This window comes from Xenopus laevis, chromosome 5S (genome assembly GCF_017654675.1).
Source record: "Xenopus laevis strain J_2021 chromosome 5S, Xenopus_laevis_v10.1, whole genome shotgun sequence".
Classification (NCBI taxonomy): domain Eukaryota; kingdom Metazoa; phylum Chordata; class Amphibia; order Anura; family Pipidae; genus Xenopus; species Xenopus laevis.
This window is the reverse complement of record NC_054380.1, coordinates 76803669-76821727: the sequence shown is the minus strand read 5'-3', so window position 1 is coordinate 76821727 and position 18059 is coordinate 76803669. Positions and strand designations below refer to the sequence as shown.

The window sequence follows — 18059 nt, the reverse complement described above, 5'->3', positions numbered from 1 at the left end:
CACATCAGTCTTTGGCTGCGCTACATAGACGATGTAGTGTTAATCTGGGAAGGCAACCAAGAAAAATTCTTTGAATTTGTAGAAAAACAATTCAAATGATATCAACTTGAAAGTAATAGCAGAGATCAATGCTAACTGTTAACTTCCTCGACATCCAAATTTTTCGGGATCAATACAACATTGTCTAGACTACTGTTTTTAGAAAACAAACTAACGCTAGAAGTCAACATCCCTCTAATTTAAGGGGATAAGTACGGGTCAATATTTGAGAATAAGGAGACTCTGCAGTACCCTAGGTGATTTCAAAATAGAGGCTAAAAACTGTATGAGAGATTTAGACAGAGGGGGTACAGTCATAACTCCCTCAAAAAAGCGAACAAAAGGGAGCTGGAAGCAGATAAGAATAACCTTCAAACTCCTAGAAAATCTAAAGCCACCACATTAGGGACCAATGATACTCGGGTCCGAATTATTGGAGATTATAGCCTTGAGCATAGTGAAATCTATGCAAATCATCTCCAAGCACTGGCATATCTTGGAACAGGGCCTGGTTTTAAAAAATGCCATAGGCAATTATCCGCAAGTGACATTTAGACATAGTAGAAACTTACTAACACAAAGTCACTAAACAAACCCCACCAGACCCACATGGCTGTCTGAAAGATACACCGGCTATTATAAATGTGGAAATTGCCAGGCATGCCCTTTTATTGGCAAAGCAACTTCAGTCACTGGCCGCATGGACATCGAAGATTTCCATATAAAACATTTTATTAATTGTAAAACAGCTGGTGTAGTCTGTGTCATGAGACGTGCATGCAACAAAACATATGTTGGCAAAACCATTAGAGAATTCAGAAGAAGAATTCTCGAACATGTTGCGGACGTCAGAAATAAAAGAAATACATCTGTGGCCAATCATGTCAATGAATATCACAATGGTGATGTAGGAGTCAAATTCAAATTTACAGGGGTGGAGCATTTTAAATCCACAGCCAGGATTGGAGATATTGATAAAAAAAACTGTTAAGGTGTGAAGCCGAGTGGATATATTGGCTAAATAGTAAAGCACCGGTCGGTCTTAATGAGGGTTTCCCGTTCAGTCCCTTCCTCTGATAAAATATTCATCATAAAAGGGTTCAGATTTATAACTATTTCATTATTGACTATTTTGGGTAATAATACTTTTGGAAGGCCGGTCACTGTATCATAGTACAGTTGTCCTATGATCACTCTACTGTGTATCAGTTAATATCACTAAGTCAGATGTAAGGGCAACACATGCGCATTAGCAATACAAATATGGTACTGGCAAAAATGCTTTGCAATGTCTATGCACCATTTGCCACAGGCGCATTTGCGCTGGTGAGATGTACGCAGGCGCCTAAGCATCATTTGAGGCAGCGATGATGAAAATGCGCTAGACCAATCACACTGCATTTTAACAATTACGCAGGTGAAAACACGCCCACGATGAAACACAGTACTGGCTATTTAAACTTATTCAGACCTTGCGCACGGCACCTATGCCCCTGAAGAAGCCGTAAGAACAGTGAAACGCATTGGGTGGCAAAGGTGTACAGTGGGTGACTAGATCCCACCAAGTCCCTACTCAGATAGGTAGAATTCACTGAGGGCTGAATGGAAGGGAGGTTGAGGGTGGTGGATGATGGATTTTGTGGATTTAATTGAAGCTAGAGTCGGTTGACACCCTCTTCAAAGGTCACCATTGTATAATTATTAGTCCACCAGGAGAAAGAACTTGGAGGGTGGGCAAATACTCCCATGTTGCTAGTCTAAGACATTGTATAGATACTTCCACTGAAAGTGTGGCTGGGAGATTTATAGTTCAACACCCTTTAATAAACAGTGTTACTATCTAGCTACTCGTCATTAACTGAAGTGTGGCTGGCTGTTAAAGACTAATTACATCACCTGTCCACTCTATGTTTTTAACAGCGCAGATTCTAATGAAGACGCCGCCTGAGGCGGCTCCTTAAATGCCGCCCCTCCCCTCGCAGAAACACTAGTGCGGAGAGCGCAACTGCGCTCTCTCGCACTAGTAAAGCCGAATTTCCGGTTTCAAAACCGGAAATTCGGCTCTTTAAAGTGACAGGAGCGGCTTTTTGCCGCCCCTGGAAACTTATCTGGCGCTGCCGCCTGAGGCGAACACCTCAGCTCGCCTCATTGGCGGAGCGCACCTGGTTTTTAATCTATGTGTTTTTTATGGACATTGTCCAACACTACTCACAAAGGCTGTTTGCAGTGAATTGTATGTTTATAGGGCAGCTTATCTTTTAAGTGATTTAAATTAAAGGTTATATTTTAACATATTTAATGTGTCCACAAGCTGAACTAGTTATCTGGGGGTTAATATTAAGCTAATGCATTGGCAACAGTGCATGTGGCTATAGAGGGCCTCAATTGTTACATGGTTGCTACTGTTGTAATAGTTTCATTAAAAAAAATGTCTAATTTTAATTAGTGCAACTAAATTTAGACAATATAAATTATCAACCTTATATAAATGTATAAAAAAAAAAAACTATGATGTGCCAATGGACCATGGTACTGCAAGCAATGAGACAAAGGTAATTTAAGGGAAACACGAGAGATAATTCATTCAAACAAACTTACCATGTTGAAGTAAGATCTTATCTTCACACCTCGTGCTAAATCCCATAATATCACATTTCCATCATGACCAGCAGAAAACAAAACTCTTGGATCAAAAGGGTGTGATTCTAGCACAAAAACTTCATCCTCGTGGCCCTAAGGGAATTTAAACCCAAAATGTAAGATTCTCTTAAAGGGGTGGTCCACCTTTAATTTTTCTGACTCTTTCTGTTTTTCAAATGGGGACACTTAACCCATCTAAAAGACAATTGCTTTGTAAGGCTACAAAGATATTGTTACTTTTTATTCCTCATCTTATACAGGCCCTTCCCTATTCATATTTCAGCCTCTTATTCAAATTAATTTGGTAATTTGGACCCTAACAACCAGATTGCTGAATAAAAACCTACATTAACTCAAAACCTACAAATAAACTGCAAATTGTCTCAGAATATCACTCTCTACATTATACTAAAAGTTAATCCAAAGGTGAACAACCCCTTTAATTTACAAATAACTATTTAAAAACAGCCCTATTACAGCCCCTGCAAAACCATCAGTAAATCCATAGTGCTGACCTAAATTGCTCATGCACAGTACAGTAAAACCTGAATGTTTTACTTTACTGCACATGTACAAGCCAAGTAAGCCTGGGAATAAAGTAAGATGTCAGTATAACATCTGTGGAACATGGGGTGCCTAACACCCCCCTCCCAAATAAGTAATTCTTTGTTGTTTAAAAGATTGATAACTGAAAAAAATATTTTGTTGTATTACTTATATAAACTTAAATTGCAGTGGCCATGTTATACTTTCTTGTATTTTTAAAGCAACAGCTTGAGAACTGAGGCAACCATAATTAACCAATTGAATTTCAATCTATTATATTCAGTCTATTGCAAATGTTACAAATGGAAAACTGCTGCCCTGGATTACACAACGTTTTTAATAAATGTAGACTACAATACATAAATGATTTCCAGATATAGGACAGTATTTGCCAAAGCTAGTCTTCATTTAAGTTATATGCATGCTTATTTCCACAAGTCTATTCAACGCGAGTCTTTTTTGCTGACATTTATAATAGAGCATTCAGACCAAACTGGTCAACTGAAGCCCAGACTGTGCATTGCAGCTCAACATTATGTCCTTATGACAATTCAGTAATAAAAGAACAGCTAATTTGATTATTAAAAAAAATTCAAGGATTATATGAGGGATAACCACCTTTTTAACCAAAATGGAATGCACCACTGGCATGGGTCCCAATAAATGAAATGAGCTGCATAGTTCCCATCAAGCACAATAATTGTCCATGGAAGGATCCCATTTACAATAAGTGATTTTATTCTGCTACAATGTTGTATTAGAATATATTTTTTAACAATTCCCAATCTTGGGAAGTAAATCAAAATATTTTGAATATTTCCAACAAACAAAATTATACTTTTTTTGCTGAGCTGTAATTCATTACCATCAATATATGGACAAGTTGTCCAGTGCAGGAATTCCAGACTTTCAAAGTCATGTTGTTGACAGCTGTGATAACAAAGTTGTCATGACGGTCCCAGGCCACCATAGTTACTTTTAATTTTGTTATCTTGTCTTCAAATCCCTGAACACTGAGCCATGTAAAAATAAAGCAGAGATAATGTGGATTTACAATTTAATGCTTGTTACAACACCCCCCAGACAAGTGTCTTTCATATTTGTAATGTTTCTATGAAAAAAATATATGATTTTTGTTTTGCTAGTACATTAAATCAACATTTTTAGCACTCTCTAATTACAAACTGTAAGCAATCATACACATTTGCTCCTGAAAATATGCAAATGATACCTCTAAAAGTGGTCTCATAGTGGGAAGATCTTTCTTTTTTAATATAACTAGTCTACCTTTTTCCTGTTTTTCTATTCTTCAGCTACTTTTCTACCGCTAAAACTTTAAATATCTTAAGTCTCTCAACATTTTCAGTAATTAATAAGTGAATACAAATTACTTTAATCTATTTACCATTTTCACACTCCATGGGTTCTTATGTTACGAATGTATTTATAAAATTTACATAGCTAGCCAGTCAAAAAGTTATATAGGGTACAACTGCTGATATGGCAATCAGCTTTGAAAAAGGAACTGAAATGTTCTAAAAGCTTGCTGTGATTATAATCTTAGTCAGATCACTATTGTTATGTTCTATATCAAAAGTTTTGTCCTATAACTAAAATTGATTAAAGAATATTCCAGAAAGAACAGTCAAAGCCTTACCCAGTTGGGCGAGTGGTCATTTCTAGCAAAATGCTCCTCCATTCGCGTCTCTTAAATTGCCAAATGCGAGCAGTGCCATCACGGCTTCCACTAACAAATCTTTAGAAAGAAAACAATACAAGCTAACAACCAAAGAAAGAATGTGGGGGAGCAAATATTTTCACTACTGCTGCGCATTACAGCACACTAATCTGTCAGTATATACATATATATTTTTTTTTTTTTCCAATTCTGGGAGTAATCTAGCTTACCTATTTCCAGTATTAGAAAACTGAATGCTGTCCACTTTGTCCTGTTGGAAAGAAAAAGGATGCCTTTAATTTCTGCTAATAAATTGAGAATGTGCAATTTATGTGTGGAAATCCATTTAGAATCCGGATAAGTAATTATTCAAAAAGTTTTTGACAGTATACTGATCCTAGGTGGACATAAAACAAAAGATATAGTGGAGGCTTGCAACCAAAATGTGAAAGATATAATGAAATTGGAGTATAAATATAAGAAACATGTCCATTGCATACCAAGTATTATTTGTATATTGGTTAAGTTATGGGATCATAATAATTTGGTTATTATTAAAGCAGAAAAGGGAGAAGTGGTTTAGCAATAGATTTTGTTAAAATGATCTATTGAAACACACTGTTGGACATAATTCATTTCATTCAACAAATTTTAATAGACAGCCAGTCAAATGTGATTCCAAGTTTCCAATTTATAAATTGAGATGAGGTGTACACAGGGAACTGTAACTGCTTAGTGAATAGGCATTTCAAAGGAGGTAGCTGGGTCTAGGGGTGAGCAAAATATTTTTGCAGATTTCAATGGAAAAAAAAAATGTTGCAAGACTTGAAAAAAGTTGCACAAAAAACACCTATTGACTGCAATGTGTTTGCAGAATTTCTTGCAGTATCACAGAATTTTCTGCTATTTGAAGATATGCATATACTCTGCAGATTGGGGGACTCGTTTTACAATGGTTTTACTGCTTACAGAAAGGGTTAAGCAAACAAGTCTCCCTTAAAACGATTTATTTTACAGGACTATTGCATATAACAGTTAACCACTCTGAAGCAGAAAGATGTCTTTACGACTAGGTGGTCATATACATAATACAGAGGCAATGTGCTTGTTTGAAGATGCTCAATAGCAAGCTAAGATAATTCATATGCAAGGTTTTACTTAAGATCCCTACGTCATATACTTTGGAAAATCTATGTACATTGGTCACCAAACTGTTAACTAGATACCTAGCATTCATATTTAGGATGTTAGAATAATTTTATGTAAGAAATTATGTGACAAATGCAGCAAAGGTGATAAAAACCACTGCATTTAACAATGTTTTGCAGTAGCACATAAAATACAGTAAAGATGCAGTAGCTGAACAGAAATGATAAATTATTTGAAGTTTTCATTTTTGGGTCCCTATAGGCTTTTGTAAACCTATGCACATTGGGAATCAGATTGATCAGTAGGCCCCTGGCATTCATATTAAGTAAGTTTTATCTTGGTTTCTAATATGTGGAATATAAGATGATTTATCGTGGAAGCTTTGAAAGTTTTCTAAAATTTTAAACATTATAATAAAAACTGCTAAGTTTAGGAATATTCTTGAGTTGTGCTTTGGGGTATAGAAGTCTTAAATGTCTATAAAACTAAACATATCTGGTATCAGTGCATTTAGGAGACCTAGTACATTGTTTGTGATATATGTCTCAAAAAAAAAATGTAAACCAATTTATTTTTCATTGTTTGAAAAAGGTTGGGAAACCTATTTATTTTTACACAGGTGAAATAAAACAAAAATTCCAGCAGAATTTGGAAGGTTGTCCTGTAATAAACAATATATAAATCTTTTTGTTGGTAAACTAAAAGTCTTCACCCCAAGAAATGTCCCTAAACTAGAGTCCTGCGCGGGTCCATTTTTTTGGAACCCGTACCCGCATTCTTACCCGCAAGTACCTTATCTGCAACCGGACCCGCTGACCATCAATAGGGTTGCCACCTTTCAATAAAATTTGTACCAGCCGGTGCTGGGGGCGGTAAAAACTGGCGGGGCTTGACGGCAAAGGGGCGGGATGTGACAAGACGTCAAAGGGGGCGGGACAACGGCGTACGATTGGCCAGTCTGCGAAAAAAAAGGTATGTTTTGAGCAGATTCGGCCGGGCCAAGGGCTTTAGTTAGGGATATTACAAATTTACTGGCAAATTTGTAATACCAGCCCCGGCGGTAAAATACCGGCTGGGTGGCAACCCTAACCATCAATAATCAGGAATTGCTGTCATTGTAAACCGGAAGTGACATCATCGGAAGTAGGCGTGATCAGAAAAAAGGAGTAAAAATCGCTATTGAGAAGACCCGCGGCCCGACCCGTGACCCGCAGAACTGCCGACCCGCGTCTATACCCACACTCGGAAATTCTACCCGCAAGGTAACAGGTTTTTACCCGCTGCAGGACCTGGCTTTATTATATAAATGCATTGTGGTTTCTACATATTCAAGCAGAATATAAATAAGCTATATGCTAGAAATGTTGCATAATAGAGCCAATAAAATATGTTTTAAGTGCAAACACGTCTGCTTATAAAATACTTTGCAGATTCAAAGAAAAAGGAGAACAGCTACACAATTTGACAAATAGTTGTTAAAATATGTCTAACACTCACAGTGTGAAATTCAAGTTCTGAGATCTTCTCTGGTTGACCTGATCCAAAGTAGTAAACTCTAATTACATGATCACTGCTCCCAGTTGCCAGAAACATTCCACCTAAAGCAATTAATAGAAAAAAAACCTCAGCAAAACATACAAGGCAGGGTGTTGAACTGTTTACTAGTAACTTTACTGTACTCAAATTGCTCTTGATTCTGTTAAAGCATATACAGTAGAACCTCAATTTTAAATTCCCTGATTTTAAGCTTTCCCTCATTTTACATAGTTGTTTTGTGGTCCCACCCATGTATTATGCATAATACATTTCCCTGATTTTACACCATTTTTTCTGGTCCCCTGAATAATGTAAAATTGAACTATAATTCAATATAAAATTGATCTACACCATGATTTAAAGCAACATGTTAGGACTGGTGAAAATATATACAGAAAAACATGCAAAAGGCAAAGTGATTAATTCATTAAAGGGGTTGTTCAGCTTTATGCTAACTTTCATTATGATGTAGATGTAGCTTTATAAGTTATTTAACTTTTTATTCAGAAAAACTGCAGTTTGGAATTCAGCAATCTGATTCATAAGAGACTGGAATATATACATAGAAAGAGGTTTAAATAAGAATGAGTAGCAATATAAACTGGCCATAACAATAAACATGTAGCCTTACACAGTATTTATTTTTTTGAATAGGGTCAGTGACCCCCATTTGAAAGAGAGAAAGTAAGAAAAGGAAAATAATTAAAAAAAAACTTTAAAAAAAAGAAATAATGAAGACCAAATTAAAAAGAGGCTTAAACTAAAAGCCTTTCTTTAACATACTAAAAGTTAACTTAAAGGCGAATCCCCTCTTTAATCAAGTATACTGCTAGGCTAAAATAAAAAGAAGGAACTATGCTGGTGAGTACAACACTTGTAGATTAATACTAAAAACTACTATTATACTCATATTGGTTAGCTTATCAAACATGGATTATATTTATGTCACAATACAGATATTTCACCTGGCCAGTTGTCTATTTCTGTGCCATTCTTTATTTAACCTATGTTGATATGACCCTATGTGACAAAGTGCTGTTTTTCTAGGAGTACAAAAGTACAGACATGTTTGTCATGTTACTGAGTGCTTGAAGGAGAACTGAACGCAAAAAAATTGTTTAAACGTACTCACTGCAATTCTGCAGTTTACATTATATTCTATTTTTAAAGGTGTCCAGCATCCAAAAACTATTTTTTATAAAGGAAAAGAAAACGCACTTCAAAGTATGTCATGGAGGCGCCAATTCAGACACATGTGAAGTTTGGTGTCGCTACAAGAGGTTATATACAAAGGCTTGAGGTGCAATTACGCTACTCTAAGACAGTTTAATAATAACAAAAGTTCACTGGTTATTCAGTGGTTCACCAAGTTATTCATTATTGTAGCTGGTAGATGTCTGGTTGTCCACACTTTCTGCCCTCCTGGTTTCAAAGATATTAGCAGTTTTACATCCAGTTTGTAAGCAACCCTGTATGTACACTTTCTATGCTCTTCTTGTATTTAGTTACCTCTCTGGGCTCAGAGAAACACCCAATTGCAAACAAATTACTCCCCATGTCATAATGGGTTTTGTTTCCAGAAGCATAATAGATTGTACTGTACTCTGTTTACTGTGATGCAAAGAGAACATTAGCATACCTGCAAAATTAGAATGTACTTTTTATAGGAGCACATAGGTTTATTCATGGTTTCTTTCTGATAGAATGTAGCAAATACCTATTATTCCCCATCTAACGGTTTTCCAGTTTAATACTATATAATGTCATGATCGAAGCATTTGAGGAATGTTCATTTGGGCTTGTACTAGTAAATGTGTGTTAATAAGCCATGGTGTCTTCTACAAAAAAAAAAATGAGGAAAAATAGTAGTAAGAGGCCAAAACAAAGGTTGGAAAGAAACGGAAGAAAATAAATGATAATGGAGGTGATGTAAAAATGCATAAAGAGGTATCTGTACATAAAGGGTAGGGAAAATATTCTATAATGAATCAGTTATGAGATTTCTTCTACCTTTTTAACGTCCTAAGACAACAAGCAGCACTATTACAGAAAGATATGCTAGCATTATTACCAGGGCTAAAGGAAGAACAAATCATCTGAACTCCAGGCCGAGGTCGCTCAGTGTACTTTGTTGGTCGGGGGCTGTAGAAACAAAATTAAACAACTTAGAGTCAGGGATAAAGATATGTAATAAATATGGGTTATTTTTTACATGTTTTTCAAAAGACTAATGATTTTTGCAAGTATCTTAATGCTTCATTGTTTTGAATGTAGACTTCATAAATAAAATCAGTTTAAAAAGATGGTTATAAAGTACACCTTTTTTGGGGGGGGGCAACCTTACCAGAATTTGGGGCATTACAACAATTTCACATAAGCTCCTTTCCTTTCGGCGTACCTTTGAATTTTTCCCATCCTCTCATTCAAACTGAAGCTTGAAATTTCAGTATCTAAGCAACAAGGTTAATTATTAAAACGTGCAACTAAAGGCCCTGTTCAGCATAGATATGGGGCTGTTCCACTGCATTTTGCCATTATTGTTAGAACCCCCAAAAAACTTCATTCCCCAACATGATGCATGGTACTCAAAATGCATGTGCAACAGTAGCCTGCACCATGGAGTAGCAGCGTGGATATGAGCTCAATGGAGAAGTATGTGAGGAACTTTAGTTGCCTTCTACTTATATCAATGCTGAGAGCATCACAAACTGATTAAATGATAAATAATCTCTACAGAGAGCTGCATAAATGCATCAAAGCTATAACCAAAGAAAGTTTAAATGTTTAGTCACAAAGTTACGACAATATCTTGGGATTTGAGCACCACACAGGTGGATTTTTCACCAAATTTCCATGTGGGGGGAAATATCGGGCTGATACGATCATTTGACCCTTGGGCAATGATATGGCCCAAGACAGATAAACTGCTAAAAATGTCATAAGACTGCGAATCAGCATCTTTTAAATCTGTCCATGTATGGTCACTTTTATGTTAGCAACTATCATCAGGCACTGTCACTTACAGAGAAAATTAGTGATGCTGCCATATTCACAAAGCATTTGGGATCCTAAAATAGTGGATGATTCAGGCAAATACTGAACAAAATCTTCATTTGCATACATAAATTAGGGAAGTGGGGGAGGCAGGGGTGTGCATGCAACTAAAAAAAATATCCTGACCGCTTGTTAGTGCGATGAAAAGCCACATGATTTTTTGGATTTGATTCTGCCAAGCACTTCGATTCGCCAAATCCTGCTGAAAAAGACAGAATTTTGGCCGAATCCTGGATTTGGCGCATTACTAGAATGCAAACCATAAAAAATACTGTGTTCTGTCAATTTCTGGTAAGCGAGTTTTAATATAATAGATCCCATACTACTCTGTTCAATAAAATGATGAAGAAATGTCATTTAATTAAAAAATAAACACTGAGCTCTCTAAAATAACCTACACAAACATAACAGATTCTCAGATTGAAAGGAAACCATTATATACTCAACACTGAAACTCCTCCATTCACCTTGTGATAATGCGAAGTGATGGATACTGAGGCTTGAAGTTTTTCTGCTTCTCAGAGTGGGTGGTGCACAGATATTCAGTAAAGCAGAGGGATGTCAAGTCCCACATTAAATCTCTTCCCAGGGGGACACGGTGAGGGAGGACTTGCATTATACCTTCTGACTAAAGGGGGGGGGGTTTCAGCGAGTGGTTTTCCCTGATTTTACATAATGTTTTCCTGGATTTTATACCAACATTTTGACTTGATGTTCCCAAAATGATTTATTTGTAATATGTTATTAGTAAAATGAATAGGTTTAAAATACTAACCAGATGCATATATTGCAAAGGTTCTGCATGTACATAGTAAAGTTCAGTTAGTCTGCACCTTATATAGTCCTGCACAAATTGCTTATTTCTTTAAGTTGTGCATGTGACGGTCAAGAGAAATCTTACACTTGCCCACATAGTGTAACATTAATGCTGCAATGCTTAACCCTTGCATTAACACAGTAACTATTGTATTCCAAAGTAAAACAGACTCCTGTGCTTATATCCTCTGAGCACTTTTTTTTTTTTTTTATGTGTGTGTTTATTCGAAAATGAAAAAACCTCTATAACATCACAAATTAGATTTATGATAAATAAGCCCAAATAATTGTGTGTCTTCTTAGTTTTAGCACTCTCTTTTTGGTAAGATGATGGCATCAAAGAATGGTAATGTAGCTATGCAATGTGCACTATCCTTTTGTCGGTTACAACACAGAAGGTGCCAGTGTTGTGGCTAAAGACCAATTGGAACAATGTTGGTATGCGGGTCACTCTTTTCAGAAGCAATTGTACGTGTTTTTTTTTTGTTTTGTTTTTTTTAAATGTTCTTTATTTCCATAAATGCATAAATGTAAAGGATGCATTTCAGTTTCACTTACACCAGTCAAATGAAAACTACAGCAAGCTTCATCTCTCTCTCAGCAATCTGCCTCAGTACATGAAACTTTCTACTGGTGTTGGACAGTTAGCTTTAATACTTTGTCTAGGCAAAGGGAGCACTCAAAAAATGTCTTATTTTCCTCAGTTATCGGTTATGTACTATGGCCCTTTTAGCCCCTCAGCTATACATATTTTACAGATTCTGAAGGATACACATTTAACAGTGCATGGTGACAATTACATGTATACAACTCCAGTTAATGTGTGTCACAGGGCATATAATTGTAATGCAGATGAGTCAATTTTTTTTAAAGTCCTTCCTTAGCATGCTGTTTGCAACTTTCTTTGACTTTTCTGTATACAGCTGTGATTGCCAGTGCATGCCAGGACTGCTCCATTCTATTTAAGGACTGCTTCATTCTATTTAAATGTCCAATGCACTGCTTTTAAATATTCTTTAACCTAATGTAGTATATTGTGCAGATATATACAAGTTAATTATCTGCAAAGTTTGTGACACTATGAGAAGTGGCATTGTTGTATATTGGAGAATTCTGTGTCCGTTTTCAGATAACAGACCACATAGCTGTACTCTAAGTTTTGTTAATTCATCCAAAGAGACACAAGGCCTGATATACTTACTTTATTTTAAGAGTCCCTGCATCCCAAAGCCAAAAACAAATGGTGCCATCTGCTCCAGTGGAGGAAAGGTATCGCTTTGATCCATTGCACAAAGGAGAAAACTGTATAACACAACAGTGAAGAATTATGAGGATAACAGAACAGAAATACTTCATTGATAGAGATGCAGAACCTCAAAACTAGCCATAGTTTTCTCCTGCTTCTTACAAGCACAGTCAAAGCCTTTGTAAAATGAGCAGATTTTTTTTAAGCCTGACAGGTTGCAGTTGGGAAGTTTGCTTATACAGAGGGACTGCCAATTTTAAGAACCGGAAGTAGAACGTGACAACTTTAAATTTCAGATTTTGCACTGTTTAGTGCAATAAAGAAACACACATTTATAAAAATTAACACAAGCATAGTGTTAGCACAAGCTACTGCAGTGGCAGGAATGATCACCCCTTTTGTGACAATGTTTTATATCACTTGATTCAACTAAAAGGTTAAACAGGTATCTTGTGAGCTATAGGCTGAAGTCAATGTCATTATTTTATTTCAGCCTACTTAAACACATCACTAGATAAGTCACTATAGAATAGTTAATGCGGCAGCCAAATGTTTGTGGAAGACAATAGCAAGAGAAGGTAATTTCCTTGCATGCCAATTGAACATACAAGGGGTGTAGAAAAGGTACAGGTATGGAATCTGTTATCAAGAATGCCCGGGACCAGGGGTTTTCTGGATAACAGGTATGAAAATCCAAATTATGGAAAGATCCAAGTCTTCTAAAAGATAATGTAAAACATTACAATAGGTTGGTATTGCTTCTATTATTACAAATAAAAAAAAAAATAATTAGTTAAGTAAATCTTTAAAACAAGTGAATGTAAAATTGATGAGTGATATTCTAAGCCCTTTTGTCATTAACATTCATTGTTTATTTTTTATTCCAAGATATTATGGGAAATATGTACTGTTAATAGAAACAAATTTTGTTAGAACGGTGCCACCATTTTGACCACCAAGTAGTCAAGGAAGTTGTCAGGATAAAGAAAAAGGCCGCTCTATTTGTCTGCTTAAGAAAGATTTGAGAAAGGTTTCTAATTTTTATCCTACGCAGAAGAACATCAGAGAACATCTTTCTTTATCCCGACACCTTCCTTGACTACTTGGTGGTCAGACTGGTTGCAAACTGACCAGCAGATGGCGCTGTTGTAACAAAATTAATTCATATTAACAATACATATATCCCTTAATATCTTGAAATGAAAAAATTATAAATAATGATTGTAAAATTTCTTAGAATAACACCCTCGTTCATTTTACACTTGTTTTAAAGGTTTACTTATCTTTTAAAAATCTGGATGTTTTGGTAAAAAATTGAGTCTACGGGAAACAGCTATTTTGCAATTTCCGGTTAAAAGGGGTTTCCGGTTAAAAGATCCCATATATGTACTGCCACTATTGTTTTCCAATTGATATGAATGAGAAAAAGTTCAATATTATGGATAGTGTACTGGCTCACTTAATCAATAGCCAGTACTAGGCTTTAACAACTTTCCTTTTCATGTGAACTGGAGGCAGCAGTGTTGGTATTGGGCGCTTGTACGTCAGCTGAAATATACCGGCAAATAATACGTTTCCAAATGCCAACACGCCTTGGTTATTAAGGAAAAAAGGAGCATTCAAAATGTTGAATGGCTAGCAACAATTTCTTTCAGAATCTATTCGAGTGCCATTACCAAGCAACCTGCTTTGTATATACTACAGTATAATAGAAAAGCCACAGAGAGTGGTTCAGGGGATTTTGATCATTATGGTTTTCTCTAAGAAAATAGCATCATTCATAACATGCCTAATATGTAAATTCACACTGCATTTTTAATTAATTTTTGAATATTTTAAATTTTTGCTTGCAAAAAAATAATCTGAGGTTTATAATTAACATTTAAGTTATATAATTAAAACTTTTGTAGAAACTTTCAGAAGGAAGATTCTGCTTCCTTCAGTACCTGTAATGATGTAATGGATGCACTGTGCCCTTGCAGTATAGCAAGTGGTGCACATGTTCGAAGACACCAAATTCGGATCATTTTGTCGCAGCTTCCAGCAGCTATCATAGTGTTTTCAAAATTTACTGCCATGTCAGAAATTTCTGCAGCATGTCCTCTTAATGTTGCAAGGAGACGCCCATCATCTGTTGCCCATATCTTTACTAGACAATCATCAGATCCCTAAAGAACCAAAGACAAAAATTATGGTCTGTGAACTTGACAAAAGGATAAACGCATTAAAGAGATTTTTGTTATGCATTAAATCGCCACTTTTCCTTGATTATTTATTTACAATATGTATTTGTACTGTAAGTTGTTATAAATTATAAATATGAATTTTCCTCTAGCCATTTTCCATAAGATGCATTAATGGAATTGTTCAGTATAAAAATAAAAACTGGGTAAATAGGTTATGGATTGACTGGATGTGTAACATAATAGCTAGAACACTACTTCCAGCTATACAGCTTTCTTGGTTTCCACTGATTGGTTACCAGGCAGTAAACAATCATGGACTGGGGGGGGGGTCCACATTGGTCAAAATGGTTTGACTTTGAATCTGAGCTGTATGGAATGCATAAATTGCAAACTCACTGAACATTTATGTCCCATGTTGCCCCCCCCTTATACTCGCTGACCAACAAAAAGTTAAGCGAGCTGAAAAGCAGGAAGTAGTGTTCAGCCTTTATAGATTACATTTTTGGCTAATGAACTATATTATAAACATTTTTTTTTATTATTTTGCAAAGCCTATTTACCCAGTTTTTATTTTTATACTGAACTGTTCATTTAATTGTATAGATAACTCTGCTAAGAGTTTAGGCCTTGTAAAGTTACGGGTGTAGCTGATGAAATACGATGATAAATGACCTGTCTCATATCAGGGGCAACTGCTTAGTTTTAACTGTAATGTTAAATATTCATAAATCTATGCAGCATAGGTAATACAGTAACCATCCCCTGTGGTGTAATAATTAGCAAACAACCTGCTAGCAGGGGACATGGTATTCAAACTAAGAGTGCGGACAGTTAAAAACTATACTATATAATATGCATGATTCTGTAGAAAATTGGAGTGTACTAGTGATGTGCGGGCCGGCCCAATAACCGCGGGTCGGGCGGACGGGTCCAGGTTGAGCTCTTCTTCCTGCTCTCCCCACCCGCCACCTTGCACTGCCAGTCTGCTGGCTTCAGATTAATTTCTTTATAGACACTTGCCTGTATAGTCCCGCCCCTTTTTGTGACATATCGGTGGGGTGGGTCTATAAAAGGAACTTGGGAGTCCTGAGAAGTACCCTGCACAAGAAACTGTTGACCCATTCCAGCAAATTACTACTGGCCAGGTAAGAATCGGTTTTTGCTTGTCTACATTATTACTCTTTACTAAAAGAATTGGATTCCTGACACCTCTATGCATCTCCACCATACTGACATTGCCTGCATCCCCTCCAAGTCTAACATGCGTGTGACTGGATTCATTTTTTCACCATCAGCAAGAGTGCATGTTACGTTAATGAAGTTACAAGTCTGTCAAAAACATTTGATTGCTACTCCAAGGACGGCAGGATTCCACCACCTAATATAAAGTTCCAATATCAGCACACAGTAATTACATAAATCACTGGACTGATTTCCCACACCCCTTGCAGCTTATACCTGCTCCCTGCATATCGACTCCTTTCAACAAAACAGTCACAACAAAGGACTGAATACTGGTAAATAGTGATAGGAGAATCTGCCCCATGTCGATTCTCTGAAAAAAATTTGTGAAACTCTGAAAAAATTAGGAAAACGTCAAAAAATCTTTACGTGCGCGACTACCAGCTCTTTTGTTCATATGCATTAAAGTCAATGACCATCCGAATAATTTTGCTGCAGCCAATTTTCCACAGCAGTTTCGCAAAAACATTAGCAGTCGGCCCATCACTACTGGTAATCAAATATCAACCTTGCAAGGACCAAACATGGAGCAGCTAATACTGTCCCTTTTAATTAATGTGATAGCGTTATCTTAATCAATTGCAGAATCTCCATGTGATTTTGAAATGTCAGTAACCAGTGGCCTAGAATTCATAAATAGCTTAACAAAAAAAAGAAAGTGTTATCTTTGTACATACAGTGGCAGGTCAGTAAAGGTGCAACCTCAAAAAGCTACTTTAAGAGATTTTATTGTAGCTTTTTTGCACAAAATATCAAAGTTCTTTAGAGCAACAAAAATTAAAGCATTCAGAAGCTAAATACAGAGGTTTTACTGAACAAATCCTATATTAAAATGTTGTTCTCTACAGTATTTCTATTTCAAAAGAATCTATTCTCTGCAATTCTTGGGACCTGGGGTTTTAATTTTCTAATTTAATTTTGCTAAAATTTAAACATTAAATAAACCAAATAGGATTGTTTTCCCACTGTTATTTATGCAGCTTAGTTATCATAAAGTACAAGGTACTTTTATTACTACAGAGAAAACGGAAACCATTTTTTAAAAATTAAAACTATTTGCTTAAAATAGATTGCTTAAAATAAAATACTATGGTCCTTTAAGAATTGGAATTTGACTATTCACCACCTATAACCTGCCGAATTCATGTTTAAGTCAATGGGAGAGGTCCTTTTTTTCATGGAAAAAAGCTTGAATCTAGTTTGGTCGAATTAGAATCAAATTAGATTCAAGTTTTCAGACCAGTTTGACATATTCGATTTTTTTCATAAATAACCCACCAATCAAATTTCACGTAAAATTTAATTCATGCAAATTCAAAAAAAATAATCACATGAAATCAAATTTCGACCCATGATGAATGTGCCTCCCCGAGCGAGGCACTAAAGGGGAAGTCCCTGCCTCGAGCCCTGCAGTGGGTCAGCAGGTAGGACTTTTAGATGCAGGTATAGATGCGGGTTGGTTGGTCTGCAGGTTGGGTTGCTGGTCTTGTCTATTGCAAGTAGTCCTTCACACATTTTTTTACATGTTTTTCTGCCCTGCCCACACATTTTAATGGTCAACTGGACACAGATTCTGTTACAGATAAAGCAGTTGTGGGTTGGGTAGAGGGTTCAAGCAGATAAAAATGCTGTTTCCATGCAGGACTCTACCTGATTCTTCGAAACAGAATCATGGATCTAGCTAAAACTTATAGGTTCTTAGAATATAATAACGTGCCACTGATATTTTTGGTTTCAGTCCTTTCCATGGAGGTGGATAAAAGAATTGATATTTTACAAATCCCTCATCACACCAACGTACCTAAAATGATAAAGATAATTTTTACAGTAACTCGGTATACACAAGTTTACATTTTTTGTTCTGCTCAAGAAAGCAGTGGGAGGCAAAAATATGCTTGAAATCGCATGCAAGAAAGTATAAACGCAT

The 18059-nt window shown here is 36.1% G+C and overlaps 1 protein-coding gene across 3 annotated transcripts in view; it reads right to left on the bottom strand.

Moving 5' to 3' along the window:
• Positions 1 to 18059, bottom strand: part of phip.S (pleckstrin homology domain interacting protein S homeolog) — a 107348-nt gene that overhangs the window by 65380 nt on the left and 23909 nt on the right. For all 3 annotated transcript variants that reach the window (XR_001935949.2, XM_018265475.2, XM_018265476.2), the window contains exons 8-15: positions 14651 to 14872; positions 12660 to 12760; positions 9660 to 9730; positions 7550 to 7650; positions 5134 to 5174; positions 4883 to 4981; positions 4091 to 4238; positions 2638 to 2772 (exon numbers count right to left, since the gene is read on the bottom strand). Coding sequence is in view for 2 of the 3 variants with exons in the window: in XM_018265475.2 (XP_018120964.1) it covers positions 2638 to 2772; positions 4091 to 4238; positions 4883 to 4981; positions 5134 to 5174; positions 7550 to 7650; positions 9660 to 9730; positions 12660 to 12760; positions 14651 to 14872 (918 nt within the window). In the remaining variant the exon portion in view is untranslated. The remainder of the gene's footprint in view (positions 1 to 2637; positions 2773 to 4090; positions 4239 to 4882; positions 4982 to 5133; positions 5175 to 7549; positions 7651 to 9659; positions 9731 to 12659; positions 12761 to 14650; positions 14873 to 18059) is intronic.